The 25,321-nt window shown below is 38.3% G+C and overlaps 1 protein-coding gene across 1 annotated transcript in view; it reads left to right on the top strand.

Annotated features, from left to right (window-relative positions):
- The window catches only part of LOC120540398 (protein SSUH2 homolog), a 56,053-nt gene extending 38,764 nt beyond the window's left edge, over window positions 1-17,289 (top strand). Inside the window, exons 8-13 of the mRNA XM_039771123.1 lie at window positions 22-84; window positions 4,692-4,774; window positions 6,111-6,203; window positions 9,470-9,575; window positions 9,692-9,799; window positions 16,564-17,289. Coding sequence (XP_039627057.1) covers window positions 22-84; window positions 4,692-4,774; window positions 6,111-6,203; window positions 9,470-9,575; window positions 9,692-9,799; window positions 16,564-16,704 — 594 coding nt within the window. The 3' untranslated portion in view covers window positions 16,705-17,289. The remainder of the gene's footprint in view (window positions 1-21; window positions 85-4,691; window positions 4,775-6,110; window positions 6,204-9,469; window positions 9,576-9,691; window positions 9,800-16,563) is intronic.
- Window positions 17,290-25,321: the final 8,032 nt, after the last annotated feature.

The raw sequence follows: 25,321 nt of genomic DNA, 5'->3' as shown, positions 1-25,321 counted from the left end.
TTATGTGTTTTTGTGTTTTAGCCCTGCCAGAAATGCTCAGGCTTAGGAAAAGGTCCTTGCAAAAAGTGTGACGGAAGAACAAAGGTCAGTTGTATATCTTATTAAAACTCTTTTACTGTAAACTATTACATTTTCATCTGGGAATTTTACAAGTTATTTGGATAAGAATAAACCTGTGACTTTGGAAGGATGTTTTCAGTTTATGGCAGGTTCTCTAATATGTTTACCATCTGCATCTCTAAGACGTTGTTTAATCCGGTCCATGTCTGCAGACTCTGTCCTGTCAGCAATGTGATTCAGTGGTCAATGCCATAGCACAGTCCAGTACAATGCACAAACAAACAAATTCATTCAGTCTTAACAAGAAAATGTGTAGGTGCTGATCATCCTAAGTACATAGACTATGGGAAAATATCAGTGCTCTGTGGGAAATATACATAATCATGGTGAGAATATCCAAAAACCACACAAATAATATTATCCACAGGAGTCAAGCCAAGATCTAGCACTGCAAGGCGGCAATTCTACCTGATGCAGCACTGTGCCAGCCTAAATTGAAGATTTTTGTTTTTCTTTTAAATACCCAACATGTTTTTGCAACTTGATTTTTTAAGATCAGTATGTATCTCAGATCATTGCTGACTGTGTATAAAAAATATTAACACACAATTTGTGTAAGCCTCCTACAATCTTTCACTTGTAAATTACCAGTGTAGTGAATATTGTACATTTTAAATAAACGTTAAACAAATTGCTTGTTTTTTATGTGTAAATTTATGAAGGAATATTTTTTGTATTCATCTAGATTTTTTAAAATATTTATAATATAATATGGAAGAGAAGGCCTGTGATACGATTTACATATTTGAAGCTAGAGACCCACAACGAGAGAAAATGAGTCACATATCTTAAAATATTTTATTCCTAAGCTTTCGAAAACCTGCCAGGTGTCCATCCCTCCATTATCCAACCCGCTATATCCTAACTACAGGGTCACGGGAGTCTGCTGGAGCCAATCCCAGCCAACATAGGTCGCAAGGCGGGAAACAAAAATATATATATATATTACACCGTAGCAGTAGCAGTAACCACACCTATAATATATATATATATATATATATGTGTATATATATGTGTATATATATATATGTATATATGTATGTATATATGTATGTATATATGTATATATGTATATATATATATGTATATATATATATGTATATATATATGTATGTATATATATATATGTATGTGTATATATATATATATATATATATATATGTATAGAGTGGAACCTCGGTTCACGAATGTCTCCGTACACGTACAAATCAGTTTACGACCAAAAAGTTCGCCAAATTTTTGCCTTGGTTCATGACCACACACTCGGTATACGAACAAGCCAGTTTCCCTTTCAGGTTTGTACATGTTCAGTCTCTCCCTGTGTATTTCCTGTGCAACGAGCAAGAGAGAGAGAGTGTGACACACAGACACACAGGCCCGGGAGAGAGAGAGAGAGACACACACGAGAGAGAGGCGCGCGCACACACACACACACAGGGCGAGCTAGAGAGAGGCACACACAGGAGTGTGCTAGAGAGAGACACACACAGGCGCTCCTGGCTCCCGAAAGAGAGACACACGCACATGAAAGAGAGAGGGAGTGAGCGAGCGAGAGAGGGAGGGCTGGACACATAAGGCTGGACACATAAGGTAGAAAGGTATATATATATATATATATATATATATATATATATATATATATATATACACATATATATATATATACACACATATATATACATATATACATATATAAAACTCTGGTCGTGAACCGAAGAATATATATATAAATGGAGATCCACAAAGGGAGAAAATGAATCACATATCATAAAGTAGTATTTATTCCTGAGCTTTCAGGTCCTGCCAGGAGCCGTCATCAGAGGATAATGATTAGACATACAAGAATCAAAGGCAATATATAGCAAAATTAAGGGGGGGGGCTTTAATGAGGCAGAGTTAGGAGGGTGTTGGTCTTAGAGTTTTATTTATTATGAGGATGTTCTTCTTCTTAAGTTTGCATATGCTGGGTTCATGTCCAAATGTCTGTTAATGGCGTTTTCGTTTGATAGCCAACGATTCAGCCAGCTCTCTGGCACTTTTAGTACCGGCCTTAAATCTTACTTGTACATTGTCCCAGTTAAATGTATGTCCGGTTGAATTTTTGTGCATATAAATCAGTGATCGTGAGTCCTTTCTTCTGACGGCGTTTTGATGCTCCTGTATACGTGTTGCGATTCTTTTTGACGTTTGTCCTATGTATACCGCTGGACAACAATTGCAGCCGATTTCTTGTTTTTGGCATTATAAAGGATAGTGCCCAGATTGTTTGTAGGTTTGTGTGCTATTCTGATGCCTGATTTGGATAGGATATGTGCTGCTCCTTTTGACAATCCATGATGATAAGGAAGTGTGTATAAGGTGGGAAGTAGGATCAGATTGTAGTTGACTGTTTGCTGGGTTCTCTGGTGTCTCCTATGTAGGTATTGTTTAATGAATGTCTTTGAGTAGTCGTTTGAAGTAAAAAGACGGAAAAGATACACGTAGCATCTTTCATTCGTTTTTGTCTCCTTCCTATTACAATGGGTATGAATTCTTCTGGATAAAAACTTAATACAGCTCCGTTTATGAGATGCTGAGTGATTGCTGGCGAAGTGTAATATCTTGTCTGAACAGCATTCCTTACGATGGACAATTGTAATCAGGGTGGTGTCGTTACTTCTTTCAATAGAGATGTCCAGGAAATTGATGCGTCAGTTTGTTTCTTTTTCCATGGTGAATTGGATTGCAGGGTATATTGTGTTGATGTGGTTGTAGAGCTCATTCAGCTGGTTGTTTTTTAGTATGACGAATGTGTCGTCTATGTAGTGTATCCAAATTCTGGGTGTGAACTGAATTAGAGCCACCTTTTTGAATCGCTGCTTTGCCATTTCTGCCAGAAGTCCTGGTAACGGCAATCCCATTGGCATGCCTTCTTTTTGAATGTAGTATTTTCCGTTGAAATGAAAGTGAGTTTTCTGGTAAAGTGATATTAGGTGCATTATGTCTTTAGTGAACAGCTTTGTTCTTGTCTTTATAGTGGGGTCATTATTCAGTCTAATTAGTAGTGTTTCTGTAGCCAGATGGATCGGAATTATAGTATATAGTGATATGACATCTGACGAGACCATGACCTCGTCCTCGGCGATTGATACATCTTTGAGGCGTTGCAACGCCAACTCGGCGCTGTTCACAGAATGTTCCAAGTCATAAGTTAAATGTTCAGCACCTGAAAAAGTCTTTTGATAAGTTGTAAATTGGTCCACCTATTAAGATGACCATTGGTCTGAATTTTAGAGGTGTTTTATGTATTTTTGGGAGTCCATAAAATTCAGGGCAGTTAGCATTGCTGGATTTCATTTTATAATAATTCTGTGTGTCTAGGTGGTTGTTATTCCGGAGTTTGATCAGAGTGGTGTTTATTTTGTTAAGCATGATCTTAGTTGGGTCACTATGCAGCTGTTGATAAGTGCTGGTGTCAGAAAGCATTTCTTCCATTGCTGTGGTATATTGTTCCTTGTCTAATATGACAGTTGCGCCTTCTTTGTTGGCTGGTGTGATAACGATGCTGTTATCATTCTGTAGCAATAGTAGAGCTTTCTGCTCTTTTGTCGAAATATGTGTGGTCGGGTGTCTTGTATGTAACTGGCTGGCAATTGTGCACCTTATTTCTCATGCGTTGTCTGTCGGTATTTTTTCGGTTAATAAGATGTGTTCCAGGGAACCTAGGAAGATCATGTCGTATGCGTCTTTGTAGTTGAATTTCATTCCTCTAGCGAGAATATTTTGTTCTGTGGTGGAGAGTTGTCTTTTGGAGAAGTTGTATACTCCATATTGCGGTTCGTTGGTAATAAACTCACTGGAAATATACATACCAACAGACAGAAGGAAATCCGCTTATTAGATTTCAACCTCTTTTAGACAGGTTGCACAGTTTGTGTACTTTTTAATTTATTTATAAAAACATATATAATATCTCTTTAGCAGTCAGTAAAATGTATCATTGCATTTTAGCTGTCTGTTTTATCAAGAAATGGGCCAGCTCAACTATACATTGCATTCCTAGGCAGTGGTGGTAGCAAGTGCCCAAGAAAGACATCTAAAAGAGATTCACATTTTTAGATCCACACGGTCAAATTTGTAACAGAAATCAACAAATGAGGCGGGGAGGTCAATCTTGAAGATCAGTGCCCTCTCAACTGCATGCAAAATCGAAGGGAGGGATAGGCACCCTCCCTATCGCATATGAAATAGATGACAGGGAAGGGGAGATTGGTCTGCATCACTGCAAATGCAGGGGGAGCTTAAGAAGGGGTTTTGGTGCCCCATGCTGGTGCCTACTTGGCTTATGTGAAGATCCAACCCTGTCGGGAGATCTAAACTGTAGAACCTTCAAATTTAATGCAGAATTCATTTGTCCCTCTTCAGTGGATCCACTGAATAAATTTATATATATATATAACCCTTAGCAGAGAAACGTCTAAACAGTTACTTTAAAGAAATTCATTACAAAGATGTATAGATATGAAGAGAATGTTTTAAAAATGTAAATTGTGTGTTATACTGAATGTTTTTTATCCTCATTTAAACTCTAGGAGAGCTGCAGCCTTTGTAATGGAAGTGGTAAATCCGACACCGATGAGCAGTGCATGAAATGCAGTGGCTTAGGCGCCATGAAGTAAGTCTTATTATGTAAAAATCATGCCAGTAGTTCAGAATTCTTCTAAATGAGGTATTATTCAAATTCTTTAGATAAATAGATATATAGGCTGGAATCAATGACATTCAGTGAGACCAAGCTTTTGTCTAACAAAGTGTTGCAGGACCTGACAGAACAGTGTCCGTACAATATTCTGCCAAAATCAATTTTCCAATAAAGAGCATTTATTAACAGAATGAGCGAAACTCATTTAATACATATATAAATTGTTAAAAATGACACATCCTAACAGATTATTTCCATAGTTATACATCAAGAGCTACATAAATGTATTTATTGCTATAACAAAGGACATATGCCTGTAATTATTTTAATCCTTTACCACTTTATAATTGCATGCTTATAAAGTCCTACAGTTTTAAGTCCAAGTGTTCAGGTTTTACATTAACAAAATTTCAAAATATACAATAGAAACAGAATAGCAGGAAAACAGCGTGGGAAAAAAAATTAAAAGACCCTTACTGACCATGCTATGATCAGTGTTTTTGTAATAATTCTTTTTTGAGTTATCCTCAATTAATATTTGCAAAATATGCATCTGTTTAACATTAATTTTTGTGTTCACGATATATTGAAGAAGTTGTAAATACTGACAGTTATGCCACAATACTCTCTTTGTTTTTTCTGGGTGCCACCATTCTAAGGCACAGAATTTATGTGTTTCTCTAGGGTATTGTTCCCAGAATTCCCCTGAATATGCAACATATGTTTTGTCATCCAAGTGACTGGATAAAAGGTCTATATTGATTCTATTTGGGACAATACACTTTTTGAATGTAGTTTAATGTAGTCTGATACAAGTCTAGGGCAATACCGAAAATGAAATCAATCTGCTTTCAAAATCTAACCATTAACTAAAAACTCAAACACCTATAACAGAAATTGTTTTCTTTAACCAGGCAGACAATGATCAGGAATTCAATTTGTATACACTGATCGTAACAACTTGCATGTTAATACCCCAGAGTTTTTGAATCCTCGCATGGAATCCAGCCAAGAAGTGTTAATACCTTGGGTATGAAATTGACTTTGTGTTTCCCTTGAGATTTGGCACTGCCTAAAAATTTGATACATTATATTTTACAGCACACTTTCTCATTTTTATAAGCCCACCATATTTCTGTGGGGCCACATATACTTGACCTGTGGCTGGTGTCTGGAATGAGGTAGGAAAAAAGTCCATCAGAAGACATGAGCATTAAATCAGATGTAGTAAACCTAGTTGAGTATGGCTCATTTTTGGAGTGTCATGGATACATTTGCATTTAACTTCTTATTTTGTTTCCTTCTGCAGCTGTTCATCCTGTTCTGCCACTGGATTTAAAGAATGTGAAGCATGTGTTGGCAAAGGACAAGTTCTGTCCTTCATTAGACTTAATGTTGAATGGTAAAGTGGTTTTAAAATCCAGTATTAGTTTTGCTAATTGGTTTATCTTGGTTATTGCAGTGTGTGGTATTGTAAAGCTAAAACAAATCTAAAACAGAAATAACTTCAATCTTAGCTGTAAATAATTTTAGTTCTAATTGAACATCACAAGTGCTTCTCTCAACATGCATACTGAACATCTTCTGTCTGTGACTGCCATTATTTCACTTGCCCTCTAGTTTCAACAAATGGAACTTAACTGCCTAGTAGACTCCCCTCTGTTTCAGATAACTTGTCGAGTTATATTGTGTCTCTGTTAAAAAGTAGATATATTTATTTCTGTTCTGACTAAGAGAAAAATGGTGAAATAAATGAAAAGGGACTGGGAGATAAAAAGATCATCAAAAACTAGGAAGTCATACCCACAATAATAGACAAAACACACGACAACCAGGATGTGCACAATGCTGATCTCTACACCATCACAATGGTGACATCACTTGGTGTGCATTTCCAGTTGTCTGCATGTGGCAATATGTAAATAAGAGGACCACAAAATAGCAGCCCACCATTGAAAAGAAAAAGAGCCCACATTAAGAAATGAAAATAATTTTACCTGTATAAAATTAATTTTAATGTGAATACAAGCAACATATACAAATTGTACATCCTCAAATCCCCCAAATGGACTCCAAAACACAAAATGTCAAAATCAACCCAGAAGGAAATTTAAAGAAGAGTCTGATTGTAACAATTTTGAAATGAAGTTTAAAATGCGCCCATTCCTTCTTGAAGATGCACTTAACTGCCTTGCTGAATGTGTAATTTCTTTCTAGGGTCTTCTCTCCTATCAACTCGCATGGTCAGCTTTGATTATGACTAATATGTCTTTTGTTAAATTTACAGTCACATGAAAATATAAGTACACCCCGCAGATGTTGTTGACTTGTTCAACATATTTAAAACAGGCTAACATTATATCTTCATGCAAACAGTGCATATAGATAAAGGTGTTGTGCTTGAACAAATGGCACATACAGTTGACATGGTGTGTTCGTTCTCATAATCCAAATTTACAGAACTGCACATTTCACATGAAAAAAGAAACTACACCCTTACATTTATTCACCAAAACCATCTAAACCATAAAACTGAAATCTGGTGTTCCAGATGAGGTGTCAATGATTAGAACTTCCCAAGGGTGTATGCAGGTGGAACCCAACTTATTTAAAACAGAAATATCTTGGGTCTGATGTTCTCTTTGCTTTTAGCGTGTGTGGTGTTATCAAGCCAAGATGTTGTAGATGCCTGTGAGTCTGGCAGGGCATTTAAAAAGATCTCGAAACTGTACAAAATCAATTAATCCCCTGTAAGGAAAATCCTCTGCAAGTGGGGTAGATTTCACACAACTACTTATTTGTCCAGGACTGGCTGGCCTAGCAAATTCAGCCCAAGAGCTGACAGTGTGATACTCAAAGAAGTCTCCAGGAATCCCAACATTAACTCTTACAGCTGTGGTTGTCAAAGTGTATACATCTGCAATCAGAACGCCATTGGACATATTTGATGTGTTACAAGGTATGCCAGGGGAAAAAAATTCTTTGCTGCCCAAAAAGAACAAGACTGCAGCTTGCTGTTGAACATTTAAGGCCTTCCGGAACAATGTGCCCAGGACAGATGAATCAATGATAGTTGTTTGGCCATATTAACAGTAGACATGTTCGGTACAAACCAAAAACAGCATTTCGGAAAAGATAAACTTAATATCAAACTGTGAACAAACAATAAACAATACAATGGTAAATTAAAAGATAAGAAAATGTTGATTTTATGGTCGATGCTGAATATTTAACTATAGGTTTGACTACAAAAATGTTTTTAGCCTAAACTTGAAAATTGGAAAAAGTGTCTGAATCGCATACCTCTATAGCAAAGCTTTTCAATAAATAAGTGTGGCCACCAGAGGGCACTCGTGCCTCCCAAACCTGACACAGACAGATGCAGGACACAAGTTCAACACACATGCTTTTATTTTTTCCTCGTGGGAAACTCTCTTCCCTCGTTTCCCACGTTCACAGCAGTTCCAAAGTACAGTTCACGGCACAAAATACACGTTTCTAATTTTCTCTTTTCTTTTCCATCCACCTCCACTCCTCCTGGCAATTGGCTCCCCAAGTGGAGTGAGCTGGCTCCTTTTAAGCAGCTCCTGGGAGTGCTCCAGGTGGCTTATCAGTGTTATTTGGCATCACTGTCTAGTGTGGCGGACGTCCAATGTAGGTCTCTGCAGCTCCCCCTGGTGGCCCTTACGGAACCCTACGTGGCTATACCAAACTCCAACTCCCAGTGTGCCCCTTGTGCCACAGCCGCCTAGGATGGCTGCCTTCTAGGGTACCGGGAAAGGTAATGCCTTGTGGATGCTCTCTCTCCCAGTCCTTCCATTCAGCTGGCATCCTGGCTGGGTAGTGGCTGTGGGAACCCGTCACATAGGGTAATTTATAACATTTGACTTGTATTAAAAATTAATAAAAAATTGTTTTCAATAAATTCTGTTTACCCATCCTTTGATTTTGTTAGGCTCCTTTTAAATTATTTCATGGTTATGGCAAGTGAAACCTATCCTAAAAGCATTGGGCACAACATTGGGGTCTGCCCTGGACAAGGCACCAGCTCATTACAGGGCACACCTGTAGTCATATCGACACACAATCACATGAGGTTACTTTGGAGTCACCAATAAACTTAAGAATTTTGTTAACCATTTAAAAAATAGAAAAATAAAATCCAAGCAGACAAAAAATTAGCACTGGTAGAACTCAGTACAGAATGTGTACCCAGGATCGTGCAGTCATGAAATGGTATGCCAAACATTAAGATACTGTAATGCTATTCTTTAAATTTAATTTTATTTGTTTCCTAATTAAGGACATTTTGTATATTGATAATTTATCCGTGAAAATGGAAACTTCTTAAAATATTTAGAATATTCTAAATATTTTTCATTACATTTTGAAAATATGAAGAATAATTTGTTTGTTTTCTTAATGCCTTATTTGCATTCTGCTGGAGTGGGTGCCAGTTGTTCAGGGCATTAAAGATCAATCAGATTCTGAAAAGGATTGAAATGTTTGACTACAGTAATTTATGAGTTTGTGAAATGTGTGAAGAATATCAAAAAAAGAGCTTCAGATAAAAAGAACCATGCTTGATGTGATAATGTGCTTCTTCTGCCTGTTACATACATGAAACCTTGAGTGGTTTAATTGTCAATTTCCAATTGTATTTACCAGGAAAAATAATGTGAGTGACTTTGTGGGCAGTCAGGATTCTGGAATTGATACGGATAAACTTAAGGCTGTAACTGGAAAGGAACTATTTTCTGATCAACAGGTTATGGTAAGAAAAGCTTTCAGCTCTTATATAATTCTCTAATAATTTGCTTTTTGAGTGATGATGTGGACAGTTTTGGCTCCTGCTGAATATCCATGTCACTTTCTGATACTGCTTCACAGGTATATCCTGTTGTAAATTTTCCGGACCCGGCTATCGCTCAGGCTTCTGAGAAATTGGTGAGGGAACACCAAAGCCAATATGGACAGACATCTCGTATTATTCAACAGGTATAGTATGCTTGTTTGTTTCGGCATGGAGAAGGAGAACTACAAAAATTAATCTTAGATATTTACATCATTTGCATTGGATAATGGTCTTGCTTTGACAGATTTGCTGGTAGGTGCAAATGCAGGCTTTACAAAATACTAATTACTTAGTGAGTTCACATAAAGGCTTAAATGTTTTTAAACTCGTAGGAAAGCAAAATGATTGGAAACTTGTCATAAATGGAACACAGTAATATCTTTCTGTTATTAATTGTTAAACCATGACAAGTTGACACCAGAGGAGAGGAAAAGAAAATCTCCAGTCATTGCCATCCCTGAAGAAACTAAACCTCTGGGGGTTCCATGGTCAGTTATAACAAACCAAAGTGGGCAGTCATGGTCTTGGAGACTTCAGCCAATTGTCACCCAGCCCCTTCTGGTCATTATATACTAAAATCTGCCGTGGGCTGTGTAATCTGATGGCAGAATCCTTATATCCGATGATTTAAAAGCACCCAGTCACTCTGATTTCTTTTCATGGGCAAAAAAACAACTTGACAGTAGATCAGTGGCACCAAGTGCTATAGGGTATTGAGAAAAAATACAGAACAGAGGATAATTAAAAACATAATTATTGTATTTATATTTTTTTACAAATGACTAACAAACAGAGATGCAGTATGCACAGCTAATCGGCAGCTCTTGTCAGGGTATACTAAACTGAAGAAATGAGTCTTCAACCTGGATTTCAAAGCTGAGACTGAAGGTGCACAACTTATATCAGCAGGGACATTGTTCTCCAGCTTCGGGGCCCTATAACTAAAAGCTTGACCTCCCACTGTTCTTTTTCTAATCCTTGAAATCTTGAGAGCTTAATGCAATCTCTGGTTGTAATGATAACTAAGTAGGGCCTTGGCCAGTTAACACTAGAATTACCAGAGCCTACGAAAAAACTCGTAATTCCGTCCCACCTTAAATTGCTTCTTAAATCCCTTCACACCTCTCCGCCAGCGTCCTTTGTCCTCTAAATGTGCTGATAAAGAGAAGCTAGGAGCAGCCGGCTATTCCATCCCCCCACCAATTTAGAACGTGCATGAACTTCTCTCAACTCATGCCTTGATTGAGTATCTGGGAGTGAAGTGGAGTTTTAGAGTGGAAATAATAGATCGTTATTTGGAACACACGCATTTCATGTCTGTTCCGTTTCTACAGTAATCTGTGTCAACACATTGTTAAAACAGAAACGTTTTTTTATATTCTAGTAGTAGATGACAAAATGTAGGCATAAACTATATAATGTATGAAGCCTGAAGTCCAAATAACAAAGAAACATTTTCACAAAAGGTTTCAAATATAACACAATTGCACGTTTATTCAAAAATATAACTACAGAAACAAAAAGCCGCCTTAATATGCGACATTGACAGCCGTTTATTATAACTGTCTCCGTGGTGCAATAGAATCAGTTTTCGCCTTGGAATTAAAAGGTCGTGAGTTCGATCCTGCACCAGTCCGTTTTGAGAAGTAAACTGCTTTTAGTCTTACTATTTTAGAATAAAAGCATTCATTTGATTTCAGTCTGTAACAGCCGGTGCAATTTATGATCCTTGTAAAGGTTAGCTTTTTTTTATTCACTTTTCATTCGCTAAGTCGCGTTCAGAATCAATCCATACAACCCCATCTGACACGGCTGTTTTCACTAAAGACGTGCTATAGCTCTGCAGTGTACCACGATGCATACTAACGCTCCCCCCCGCAGCAACCCGGGTTCTGACACACAAACGCTGGCGAAGCTGCCTTCTTCGTATCTCACCGTCTCTTGATTTTCTTTTTATTCAGTTTTATTGAGTGTTCCTGCCCGCATGTTGCTGTATGCTGTTTCTTTTGTACCCCAGAACATGCAGAGGAGAGAATGGTAAAGAGCAGTAACTTCGGCGCTATATGCAATCATCAGACACTCCCCATCTGCCCGTTGTTTTTTATACTTTTCAATACTTTTTATACTGCTCAAACAGGCATGCTCAAAAAATACAAGTGTAATGCCACGAAAAGTGCACGCAGACACTTAATTTCGCAAACAAAACAAGTGCACTTTTATTCAAGACTACCTGTATAACCGAAGAAAAAAGAAAGCAAGTTACAGTAGGCGATTGATACGACAGCTTGCATGGTGCAATGCTAAGAAGTGCTGATTTTCATTTCGTGCTATATAAAATCATCACATTCAAATAGTAACAGTTCCCACACACCCAAGGACCGTCCTTCCTACATTTACGTCACGTGTACTTGTTGCAGTGCACACAACTCTCTGTGCTATGGTTCCTATTACACTGAATGAGCACCTGACACTGTACTTTCTTCCCTGGGGGAAGGTCCCGCATCAGAGAATTTCCAGTTCCTGCATAAATTCACACCCGATCTGACGCTGTTCGTTTTCAAATAATATTGCATTAGTGTGATGATATTTTCACATATATTGTCTCTTTCTTTCAGGTGTGTAATAGAAACCACAGCATAGAGAGAAGTGTGTACATTGCTTCTTACAGGAAAAGGCGATGGAAAAAGTGCACTTGAATAAAAGTGCACTTTTGTTATACTTTTACACCAATATACTGTATGTTCCTGTGTTTGAGCGACACGGGCAGATGGGGAGTGTCTGATGATAGCGCCGAAGTTACTGCTCTTTACCATTCTTTCCTCTGCATGTCCTGGAGTACAAAAGAAACAGCATACAGCAACATGCGTGGACTTGCAGGAACACTCAATAAAACTGAATAAAAAGAAAATCAAGTGACGGTGAGATACGAAGAAGGCAGCTTCGCCAGCGTTTGTGTGTCAGAACCCGGGTGGTTGCGGGGTGAGGGTCGCGTTAGTATGCATCGTGGTACACTGCAGAGCTATAGCACGTCTTTAGTGAAAACAGCCGTGTCAGATGGGGTTGTATGGATTGATTCTGAACGCGACTGAGGAATGAAAAGTGAATTAAAAAAAAAAAAAAAAAAAAAAAGCTAACCTTTACAAGGATCATAAATTGCACCGGCTGTTACAGACTGAAATCAAATGTATGCTTTTATTCTAAAATAGTAAGACTAAGAGCAGTTTACTTCTCAAAACGTACTGGTGCAGGATCGAACTCGCGACCTTTTGATTCCAAGGCAAAAACTGATTCTATTGCACCACAGAGACAGTTATAATAAACGGCTGTCAATGTCACATATTAAGGCGGCTTTTTGTTTCTGTAGTTATATTTTTGAATAAACGTGCAATTGTGTTATATTTGAAACCTTTTGTGAAAATGTTTCTTTGTTATTTGGACTTCAGGCTTCATACATTATATAGTTTATGCCTACATTTTGTCATCTACTACTAGAATATAAAAACGTTTCTGTTTTAACAATGTGTTGACACAGATTACTGTAGAAACGGAACAGACATGAAATGCGTGTGTTCCAAATAACAATCTATTATTTCCACTCTAAAACTCCACTTCACTCCCAGATACTCAATCAAGGCATGGGCTGGGAGAAGTTCGTGCACGTTCTAAATTGGTGGGGGGGATGGAATAGCTGGCTGCTCCTAGCTTCTCTATCAGCACATTTAGAGGACAAACAACGCTGGCGGAGAGGTGTGAAGGGATTTAAGAAGCAATTTAAGGTGGGACGGAATTACGAGTTTTTTCGTAGGCTCTGGTAATTCTAGTGTTAAGGCTTCATATGAGAAAAGGTGAACATTTTTGAACTGGAAGCCTTAAAGACTTAAGAACCTGGAGAGTTATTGTCATACATTCTAGTGATTTGAATGATTCTTGCTGCAGCATTTTGAATTACGTGAAAGCTGCATATAGAATGGTTTGAGCAGCCAGTGAACAATGCATTGCAGTAGCTAATAATAAATGCATAAATTTCTCAGTATCCTGCGAATTTAAAAAACAGTTTAATTAGGAATGTCTTGGTGGCTGTCTCATAGTGTAAATGGCTTTATTTTATATCAAAGAATAAACTACTGAAACGTTTTTTAAAATTATTTTATTACTGATATGAAAATCGATTTTTTTTTTTTTTTTACAATCCTGAGTGAAATATGATGAATCAGTTTTTTCTACTTAAAGCATTTCCCCCATATTGTATCATTAGGGTAACTGGTTACTCTAAATTACTCCTGTCTGAAAGTGTCTGTTTGTGCCCTGAGATGGATTATTACTCCATCGTTGCAGCATTAATGAATTTTGGCTTTTTGCAGCCCTGAATAAGGTTTAAAAGTGAGTGGATGGCTTTACTCATTATCTGCATGAACTTAGTGCAGCCCTCTGGAACATTAGTCTAATTAGTCTGCGCAACTCTTCAGTTCAAATTAAAGAATGTCCTTATCTACATTAAACTATTAAAATTGATATCCTTGTCTATCTTTGTTTTTGGTTTTATGCTGTTCTCTGTTTAATCAGTTCTTGCCTACTTATTCTTTTGTTACATATACAGCCTGCCTTTTAACTTTGAATATATTTAAATATTAATATGAAGTAAATTAAGTATCTGAATTATAAAAGGTGTACTGTATGATAGCAGATAAGCTGTTCTGTTTGACCAAGACATCCCAATAGTAAATTAAGACCTTGATGCCATAGGCATCCATTTTCTATAGTCTTCAAATATCTTATGAGGACAGCCAGTCAGTCCATAGGTTGCCACCTGGGACACGGTTTATGAAAGTTAAGGGGCACACACTGTGTACATTGAGGGGTGGTGATTATGTAACTCAGGCAGAGCATGCTCTGGAATCCCATCAGCAGTGCACAATGGACACTGAGAGGTGCTGTTTCGGTAACACAATGGACATATGTTCCAAAAACCCAGAGGGAAAAGGCCAGGGCTCCAGGGTTTCATATGGACTTCAACCAACACTAAAGAGAAGACACTCTTAATCACTCAAATAATGCTCACATGGCTTATAACTCAAAATCTTAACTGTCATTAGTGGGTTTCTAGAAAATCGGAAAGGTGCCAGGCCCTTATCAGTCAGGTTTCTAAAAATGCTACACCACTGAGATGATGCTCTTTAAAGTGTCTCATAATCTGCTTATGGCTGCTGATACTGGAGAGTGTTTAGTATTCATTTTGTTAGATCTCAGTGCAGCCTTTCACACTGTTCACCATGAGGTCCTCCTGAAGTGATTACAAAAACTTGTGGTTATTTCAGGTTCAGCCTTGGCCTGGTCTTTGTCATACCAAGCTGATGGGAGTTTTTCCATCAGTGTGGGTGAGTGCACTTCTACCAGTATCTCATTTTCAGGTGGTGTGCCTCAAGGATCTATCCTTGGACCCCTTTTATTTTTGTTACACATTTTATTAGTTCATTTAATGAGATGTCCTATCACTTTTATGCTGTTGATATTCTGTTTTAATGCTCTTGTAAGCCTCTACGGTTCTACCAGCTAGCAAAACTGTCTGATTGTCTGCCAATTATTTACAACTAAGACAACAGAAAACTGATGTCTTGATCTCTGCCTTTCCTGACTTGCACCCTGGATTGTGAAGATTCCACTTCTACTAAAACATGTCTTCATGACCTGGATGTCATTTTTGATTAATCCTTCACCATTGATGCACATTTCAGGTCTCATAGTTGTTGTTTCATCCATCTGAGAAATCTTTTTGGTCTAGAAACTATGGTTACTAAGATGGAGATAGAAATGCCAGTCCATGCTTTTATGTCACCTAGACTATATTGTAATTCCTTGTTTACATGTTTTAAGTAAATTTGCATAGCTCCATCAGCTGCCAGGCCTTAGGTAGAGTTCCAGCAGGAGGTCTCATATTGCGCAGATTTTTATTATCCCTTCATTGGCTGCCAGTAGAATTTATAACTCAATTTAAAATCTTGACTCTCACTTATACAGCCCTCCATGGCCAGGCCTCCCAGTACATTAGGAGAAGTGCATTTAAAACAGAAGCCAGGAATCACTTCTTTACACAAAGAGTTGTGGGACTATGGAACAAACTACCGAGATATGTAGTTGAAGCAGAAACTTTGACAACTTTAAGAAAAATCTGGATGAGATATTGGGACATCTTAGCTATCGGCTAAACAAATGGGTATGACAATGGACTGAATGGTGTCCTGTCGTTTGTCTTATGTTCTTATTAGTAACCTTGTGTGTCCTCACAATGCTGGTCAATTTGTTAGGGCTTTTTGTAACACGCACCAGACTGAAGGCGCGTGGTGGTCTTGCTTTTTAGTCTGTTGCGCCGAGGCTAGGGAATGAATAATTTTCCAGTGGCTCTGCATCAGGCTCATTCTATTGAGACGTTCAGAAGTCAGCTTAAGACTTACTTATTTAGACAGCCCTTTGAGTAGCATTCCTGTTAAGTCATATTGTTCTGTTTTGTCAATCTGGTGTATTTTTACTGTCCGCCTTTTTTTTGGATTAAATCACTGTTTATCTTTGTGTATGTTTTTAATTGTGTATAAAAGTGTACAGTGCTTTGTGGTTTTGGCCAGTACAATTGCTTTATAAATTATTTTTCACTTACTTTTCACACCTTTTTGTAATTTACCTGCCTAAATTTGTTAAATATAGATGTCTAATTTCCTAAAATAATGACGCACCACTGAGTGCACTTCTTGTAGTGAATAAGTTGCCTATTGCCTAATAGAACGTCAGAAATAAATCCAGCCAAAGTTTAGAATTCAGTCATCTGAAATGAAAATTCTGTCTCTCTGAGAAATGTGTGCAATTTACTCTCCTGATTTTTTCATTTATGACATTTCTTTTAACTTGGTCTTTATAGAAACACACCATTGAACTGATCCCCATCACAAAAGCAAACTACACCTGGCATGGGAATAATTACAGTTTTACGGTCTTTGGGCAAGAGAAGAAAGTCAATGCAGCGGACTACCCAGATACGTGCTGCTGTACCATATTGTAAAGGATTTAGTTTGTGAATTATGCAAGTCAGAATGTCATGTCTTTAAAAAAAAAAAACAAAACTGTATGCTTGTCATTTTTACATTTTTTTTTTACATTTCTTTTTCTATTTTTTTTTTTTTTATAAGTGTATGATTTTCCGTTATGGAGAAGTATATTGGAGCCCTTACTCTTCAGACCACACATTTTAACAGGCTCTGTGGAAATGTTGACATTTTTATAAAAATTGTAATACAAATCACCCACTTTCATATACTATATAAATGTGACCGCAGAATGCATGACTACAGTTAATAAAGTAAGTCAGGATTTTTTTTGGTACATTTCCACTCAGGTTTAATTATTACAGTTAGTATATGCATGAGTTATCTTGTGTAGTAGTAATATCATTTAGTAATATTTTTTATATATAATTACATTTCAACCTTCTTCTCTTCATAAAAATTGTAACGGTGTCTAGCAATCCTACATGTAGGAAAAATGAAATAAAAAGTTACTATTGTGAATTATTACCTATATAGTCAATTTAAGTATGTCATTAGTATGTGAATCCCTGTAAATCAATTAAAAATCTTTTTTTTCCCCACTTGTTGTCTTGAAAACAATGGCCTCCAAGTCACCCCATATAAGCCACCCATCTTCTCACCATTTGTGGAGTCTTTAGTTTAATGCTTCAGTAAAATAAAAATTTGAAATTAATGTTGATTGGTGAAATTCGCCTAGGTCTTTTTTTGCAGTAAATACAGTATGTGGTGCTTGCTGGTAAGCGTGTTTGCGGAATATATTCCTGTTGGGCCAGCTTCTGCTGCATTCGTGTTCTTTTGGATAGACCGTAAATCTGAGTTGTCAATACCACGTCAATGTTTGACAAACTCGGAATTCCATCTTGGACAATTTAGACAAAACAAAGCTACCCAAATTGTCCGAGTTGTGTCGTAGTGCTGACCATTTACGTTAGGCAATTGTTTAAAATAAAACATAACGTGGGTCATCAGTCATAGTGAGGCAAATCTCCACAAATAGCTTTTCTTTTTTAATTTCAAATTTAGGTGGTTCATGTGTACACACAGCAATAAGATTCTTATTTGAATGTCCCCTATAAACTGGTATAGACTTATAGGGTTATTACTGTCATGTGTACAGTGAAATTCTATTTTGCATGTATGATGGGTCAGACAAGAGCAGACCATTAAAACATCAAACAGTAACCACTTTGTCTGACCATACTGTGTGTATTAAAAGCACAGACATTTTGGGAATAAGTTTATTACTCCTAGATCAGTGGTCCTCAACTGTTATTATTCCAAGGTCCCCCATTGAACTTTGAGAATATGTGAGGGCCCTGTGTACACAAGCCATGATATTTCCCTTCTTGTACTTTTGCTGCAGTCTTGACAGTAGTGCTTGTTTTTGAACCTACGTTTATTCACAACATCATTTTTACCGCTAGTGTCACAGAGTTTTTTACAACATGATACAAAGTTAAGAAGCTAATTCAAAAACTGACTGTGTGCGTGTTTATTAAATAAAAGTTATTTTTTACTAGTATATCTAATTTTCTAATCATAACAAAAAAGCTGGCATTATTTAGGGATAAATAATAACCAGTAATTACAAAAAAGGTAGAATTTGTCATTGCAGATATTTTTGATGACAAGAGCAGCACACTTGGTTTAAATATTAGTTTTAAAATAATATTTCTGAAAATAAAAAGTAATTTTTAAAATACAGAATTAATCACTGTAGGCATTTTTCTCATAACTTAATTACAAAAGCTATTTTGTTACCCTCTGGATTCAGCAGTGGAGCATTTCCATCAGCGATAGCCACGTTTAACAGGAGAGGAAATACAAATGCATTTTCTCTCCACATGCAACAATCCGGTCAGCAGAAAAGACAAAAGTACCTTGTAGGTCAGTGGCCAACCCAGCTACAGGGGATGCATAAACCAGTGTGTTTCTTTGTGCCAGTCCCAAGCCCAGATAAATGCCAAATCAATATGTGGACAACAATACAAATTTCCACACCGGATCAGTCGAGCCTCTGGTTAACAACGACCACCACTAGTACTGTTAGCCAACAGGGTGCTGGTGGAAATTGGGCTACTGTTGGCCGAAGAAGAAGAAGAGGGGGGACACCTGGCCAGAGGCAGAAGGAGAGGAGGAAGGTAAAGAGAGTGGAACTGAGGCTAGGAACTGTGAATGTTGGCAGTATGACTGGTAAGGGGAGAGAATTAGCAGATATGATGGAGAGAAGTAAGGTTGATATATTGTGCATGCAAGAGACTAAATGGAAGGGGAATAACGGCAGGTGGATCGGAGGTGGATTCAAATTGTTCTATCATGGTGTGGATAGGAGGAGAAATGGAGTAGGGGTTATTCTAAAAGAACAATATGTCGAGAGTGTTTTGGAAGTGAAAAGAGTGTCAGGCAGAGTAATGATTAGGAAGCTAGAAATTGGAGATGTGATGATGAATGTAGTTAGTGCATATGCACCGCAAGTTGGGTGTGCAATGGATGAGAGAAGATTTTTGGAGTGAGTTGGATGAAATGATGAACAGTGTACCCAAGGGACAGAAAGTGGTGATTGGAGCGGATTTCAATGGACATGTTGGTGAAAGGATAAGAGAGAATAGGAAGTGATGGGTAGGTATGGTGTCGAGGAGAGGAATGAAGAAGGTCAGAGGATAGTGGATTTTGCCAAAATGATGGACATGGCTGTGGTGAAAACATATTTTAATAAGAGGGAGGAACATAGGGTTACATACAAGAGTGGAGGAAGATGCACACAGGTAGATTACATCCTATGCAGAAGAGCTGATCTGAAGGAGATTGAAGTTTGTAAAGTGGTGACAGGGGAAAGTGTAGTTAAGCAGCATATGATGGGGGACTGTAGGATGATGTTGGAGATCGAGAAGAGGAATGGAGTGAGGGCAGAGCCAAGGATCAAATGTTGGAAGTTGAAAAAGGAAGACTGCAAGGTTGAGTTTAGGGAGTAGGTGAGACAGGCACTGGGTGGCAGTGAAGAGTTACCAGACAGTTGGGAAACTACAGCAGATATAGTAAGGGTGACAGCAAGAAGGGTGCTTGGTGTGACATCTGGACAGGGGAAGGTGGAAAAGGAAACCTGGTGGTGGAATGGGGAAGCACAGGACAGTATACAGAGGAAGAGGATGGAGAACAGTGGGATAAGTCAGAAAGATGCAGAAAGTAGACAAGAGTACAAGGAGATAAGGCACAAGGTGAAGAGAGAGGTGGCGAAGGCTAAAGAAAAGGCGTATGATGGGTTGTATGAGAGGTTGGAATGTTTGCAATGTTTGCTCTGAGGATGTTGGTGGAGAAGTATAGAGAAGGCCAGAAGGAGTTGCATTGCGTCTTTGTGGACCTGGAGAAAGCATATGACAGGGTGCCTCGAGAGGAGTTGTGGTATTGTATGAGGAAGTCGGGAGTGGCAGAGAAGTACGTAAGAGTTGTACAGGATATGTACGAGGGAAGTGTGACAGTGGTGAAGTCTGAAGTAGGAGTGACGGATGCATTCAAGGTGGAGGTGGGATTACATCAGGGATTGGTTCTGAGCCCTTTCTTATTTGCAATGGTGATGGACAGATTGATGGATTAGATTAGACAGGAGTCCCTGTGGACTATGATGTTTGCTGATGACATTGTCATCTGTAGCGATAGTAGGAAGCAGGTTGTGGAGACCCTGGAGAGGTGGAGATATGCTTTAGAGAGGAGAGGAATGAAGGTCAGTAGAAACAAGACAGAATACATGTTTGTAAATGAGAAGGAGGTCAGTGGAAAGATGAGGATGCAAGGAGTAGAGTTGGCGAAGGTGGATGAGTTTAAATAATTCGGATCAACAGTACAGAGTAATGGGGATTGTGGAAGAGAGGTGAGAAAGAGAGTGCAGGCAGGGTGGAATGGGTGGAGAAGAGTGTCAGGAGTGATTTGTGACAGACCGGTATCAGCAAGATTGAAAGGGAAGGTCTACAGTTGGACAGTTGGGAGACAAAATCAGAAAGGCGAGATTGCGTTAGTTTGGACATGTGGAGAGGAGTATATTGGGAGAAAGATGCTAAGGATAGAGCTGCCAGGCAAGAGAAAAAGAGGAAGGCCTAAGAGAAAGTTTATGGATGTGGTGAGAAAGGACATGCAGGTGATGGGTGTAACAGAACAAGATACAGAGGACAGAACGGTATGGAAGAAGATGATCCGCTGTGGTGAGCCCTAACAGGAGCAGCCGAAAGAAGAAGAAGATCTTGTAGGTCAGTGGCCACAGTTGGGTAAGTCCTGTGAGGACTTTTGGCCAGCCACAACACCTGTGCAGCTTTAAAAAGTGAGAGGAGTGGCAGCAGCAGCGATGTGTTTAAAGTCGACTTACCATATCCTTGATGAAATTGTCACACCTTTGGTAACAAGCTAAAACACTACATTTTTGTATGGCAGTGTGGTATGTCACCCTCTTTATACTTTTTCTTCTCGGATCATTTCACTGCACTCTCTGCATGTGACAATAATAGTTCTCATGGTTACATCAATATTCTAGAGTTGGCACTGGATTTGTAAGAGATGGGGAACAAAGTAAATGAACCAAAAATCTTTCTTGAGATCAAATGTTTATTATAGAAATCAGTTAATCAAGTAAACACTAATGTATAATTATCTAGCTGTGCTACCCATGTAAGAAGGGTTGAAATCAAATGCAGTTGTAATGTCAGTGTTAGCATTTATGGTGAATCTTCTGTTGGAATGTACTTTGTAATACATATCTTAATAAAATGCATTACATTTAACATTCTGACAGATAGTGCATCACAAATATCTGTAGTAATAAAATGCATTACTATAGATGCATCATCTTTTGGAATGACATGCAGTGCATATGTTTCTGTTATATGTGATTTGGTATGGGATTCGTAAGAGCAGTGTTTATGTTTGTGATGTGCCATCTGTTATTATGACAAATGCAAAGCATTTTATTATTACAAATGTTTGTAATTAATCTGTTAGAAGGACCAATACAATGTAGCTTATGACTACAAATGTTTGTGAATTCTGTTGGAACTACAAAGACATAGCAACTGGACAGATACACAGATGCACTGACACATAGATACTTGCCATTTCATTAAGCAGGGCCAGCCTACCCTGAACACCCCAGCCTACCCCACCTCAGAAACAGCCCTGGGAGAATATAAATTCTAGACATGTTCCAATGCAAATCCCAAAGTAAAGTGACTAACAAGAGATGAGTAGCAACCCGACACCACCTGTAACCAGACCTGAAAGATAACTACTTGATAATTGTAATTTGTGAGCCTAATTGTGTAGCATACATGCGAGTTGATGTAAGGGCAGTTCTTTCAGGCAGGGATCTTGGATGTGAAAAGCAGACTGGATCCGTCAGTTTTAGGCAGAGGCCATGAGTGAACAGAGCAGGTGCACTCTGCATAGATAAGAAAAAGAGACGCTATTTAGATTTTAGACAAGTCCAGTCCATAGCTAACATAGACTCAGATAGTAGTTAGCCATACCTGGCAAGTTTAATAAAAATCTCAGTGAACATGCAAAATGTGTGGGTATTTATAATGCTGAGGGACCTTCTAGAAGCCTGAAAGAAGAATGCCTCCTGCACTTAGCTGAACCAGATGTACAATTATCAGCATGCTCTACTGAAGAACTGGACAATGATTGTACTTCTCCAATGGCTTCTCCTCGTCTTGAATATGTATGTATGTATAAGTGATTATACGTCTTTGTATATTGGAAATGAAAGCTGCATTTTAAAGCAAGTTCCAATTACTGTAAAAAAAAAATATATATATATATATATATATATATATGGAAAATATATATTGTAAGAGACAGCCGGCAGCTCATCCTGGGACACCCTTGTGATGGAAGGATGAGGGAAGGCAGCTTTTCAAGGACACTGCTTCTTCCAAAATGCTAGATAGCAGCTCCCCTGGACTGTAGGGGTGCCCTATATTCCTGTAGGGAACTATGGGACAATGTAGTGTAATACCACAGCCCTGCTGGGTACCGTGGGTGGTGCCAAGGGACGCTGCAAGAGGACCGGAGGAGTTATATTTCATCCATAGCTGGGAAATACTCCCAAGTCACAAGGGCAGAAGCTCCAAAGTACTGCTGGGCTGTAGATAACTCAAGTCCTCCAAGACCCGGATGTGCTGGTAAGTCACGTGGGAGGAAGAACAGAAGCACATTCATGTCAAGGACTATATATATAAAGGACTTCTGTGAATCCAGCAAATGAGCCAGAGTCGGGAGGTGTGGAGGAGAGAACTGGAGTTATTGGAGAGAATTGTGCTTAATTATTTGCCTGTTAACTGTGGCTGTGGTGCTTGAGGGCACTGTTACAGGAAAAAAAAATTTTAAATATCTTGTTGCTTTTACCATGTGTCCTGCGTGTCTGTCTGTTGGGTTTAAGGGGCAACAGTGCCACCTAGTGTCCACAATATATCATTTTGTACCATACTTCTCGGGTCTGATTATTTGTGCCATGGTTACCAATGGAGTATATACAGTATACAGTTTGTCCTGCATTTCATAAAGAACACAATCTCAGAGAGCAAGCAGCTCCTGCTGGACACAGCACTACCTAATAAGAGAAAACTACAAATCAATTCTACACTAAAGGGTAACAATGCAATGACAACCAATGGGCAACAAATCCTGGACCAGCTGTAGAGTTTGTGTCCACTTCTGAATGAACTGCATGAGAGTTTAGAAGCTTTGTGTAACATTGCATTTTGTAAATTAAATTTTGTTATTAAATAAACAATAATGGGCATAGATGAAGGAAAGAAAAACATACTTGCTTGTATTTACTGTATATGGGAGTAGGAAACATGGTGATAATTTATTTATTTCCACCCTTTTTGTCACTTCTTTTAAAAAAAAAAATTAATTTTGGGCTTGTGTTGTTAATTGTGTATTACAATGTATTAAATCCCTAATAGAATGTAGGTTTTTATATCTCAGAAGTACGGGATTAGCTGATGATGTGCGGCAATGCATATGAAGGATGAACTCTACAAAAATAAATAATGCTTTTAAATTTATAAAATGTGACATAGTTTGGTTTATTAAAGCTTAGTGGATCTGCAGTTAATGTAAAGGTAGAATTACACAGCAAAAATAAATCTGCAGCCTATTTACTTTGTAAGTGGTGGTTATTACCCGATTTACTTTACCTCATAAACGATACTTCAGGCCCATTTTAAATAAATGAAAGTGCAGATCAACATTAAATATTTAAAAATGTGGTAGTTTTTGACACAATCATCATGCTGATAAGTAGGGTAGCGCATTTAAGAATGAAGACAGGATACTCGTATTCTCAAAGGGGTTTGTGGAAATCTGGAATGGATTACTGAGTTGTCAGTTTGAAGCAGAAACCTTTCCTTGCGTTCAAGATTATTTTCATGTGTACTCAGTACAATGAAGTTGCTACTTGTATGACAATAATGCAATGCAAGCAAACACACACACACACGTTATACAGTGTATAGCATGTAACATATATATAATTTATAAAATATAGTAGGTTTCTTCCAGGTGCTCTGGTTTCCCCCCCCCACAGTCCAGTGATATGCAGGTTGGGTGGATTGCTGATGTTATAAATTGGCCCCTAATGTTCCACCTGCAATGGGCTGGCACCTTGTCCAGGTACTGCGTATGTCTTGGGCCTGTTGAGTGTTGGGATAGGCTCCAGCTTTCCCGTTACCCTCCTCAAGTTAAGCAGGTTTTGAAAATGGATGGACAGATGATTGGCTGTTTAGTAATTTTATGATATGTAGATAAAATCGATTCCTGAATCTACTGGTGTGAGTGTCAATGGTTCTCTATCAAAGAAAAGCGACTGGGCCTTTAATAAACTTTTTTGCCTTTCCAAGACAGTAAATGTTGTGCATATCCCAAAGAGAAGGCAGCTGTATGCCAGTAATAATCTGCGTCACCTTCATCGCCATTTGCAAGGCTTTTCAATCTCAAGCTAAAAAGCACTGTGATGCATCCAGTGATGACGGACCATAGTGTTAAAGAGAAATTATGGGTAAATGCAAGGCATCCTCAGACACCTGATTAACGAGAGATGTTGGCGGGCCTTCATGAAAAGAGCTGAAATGTGTTGTACCCACTTTAGTTCATCAGTAATAGTCCCTCTAACAAATTTAAAGTTGTTCACAGTCTCAGTAGCATGTAGATAGTAGTGAGGTCTGCCTTTTGCTTCCTCGGGTCAATGACCAGTTCCTTGGTTTTGCTGACGCTGAGTATGAGATTGTTGTCCTGGTACCTCTGAGTCAGCAGGTAGACCTCTTCTCTGTAAGCTGTTTGTAAGAAAGCCAAAAATGATGTTCAGGAATGATGAGAAATTAAATGAGTTAAAGCATTTGTTTTCTAAAACTGGCTTTGCTGGTATTCTTTTGTCTATTTGTAACATCAGGCATTTTGTGATAATTGTCTGTAAAATTTCCTTGAAGTATGATTTAGACTGATGATAAGAACTGCTGTGTTTTAAAAGCAGTTCACTTCAATTTCTCTTTCTCTGTTTATCCACTCTAATCTCTTCCTCCCCATTTGTAACACCGACATGCCTTG

The sequence above is a fragment of the Polypterus senegalus genome, chromosome 12 (genome assembly GCF_016835505.1).
Source record: "Polypterus senegalus isolate Bchr_013 chromosome 12, ASM1683550v1, whole genome shotgun sequence".
In the NCBI taxonomy this organism is placed as follows: domain Eukaryota; kingdom Metazoa; phylum Chordata; class Cladistia; order Polypteriformes; family Polypteridae; genus Polypterus; species Polypterus senegalus.
The sequence above is the reverse complement of the archived record's forward strand: the minus strand, read 5'-3'. Positions and strand labels throughout refer to the sequence as shown.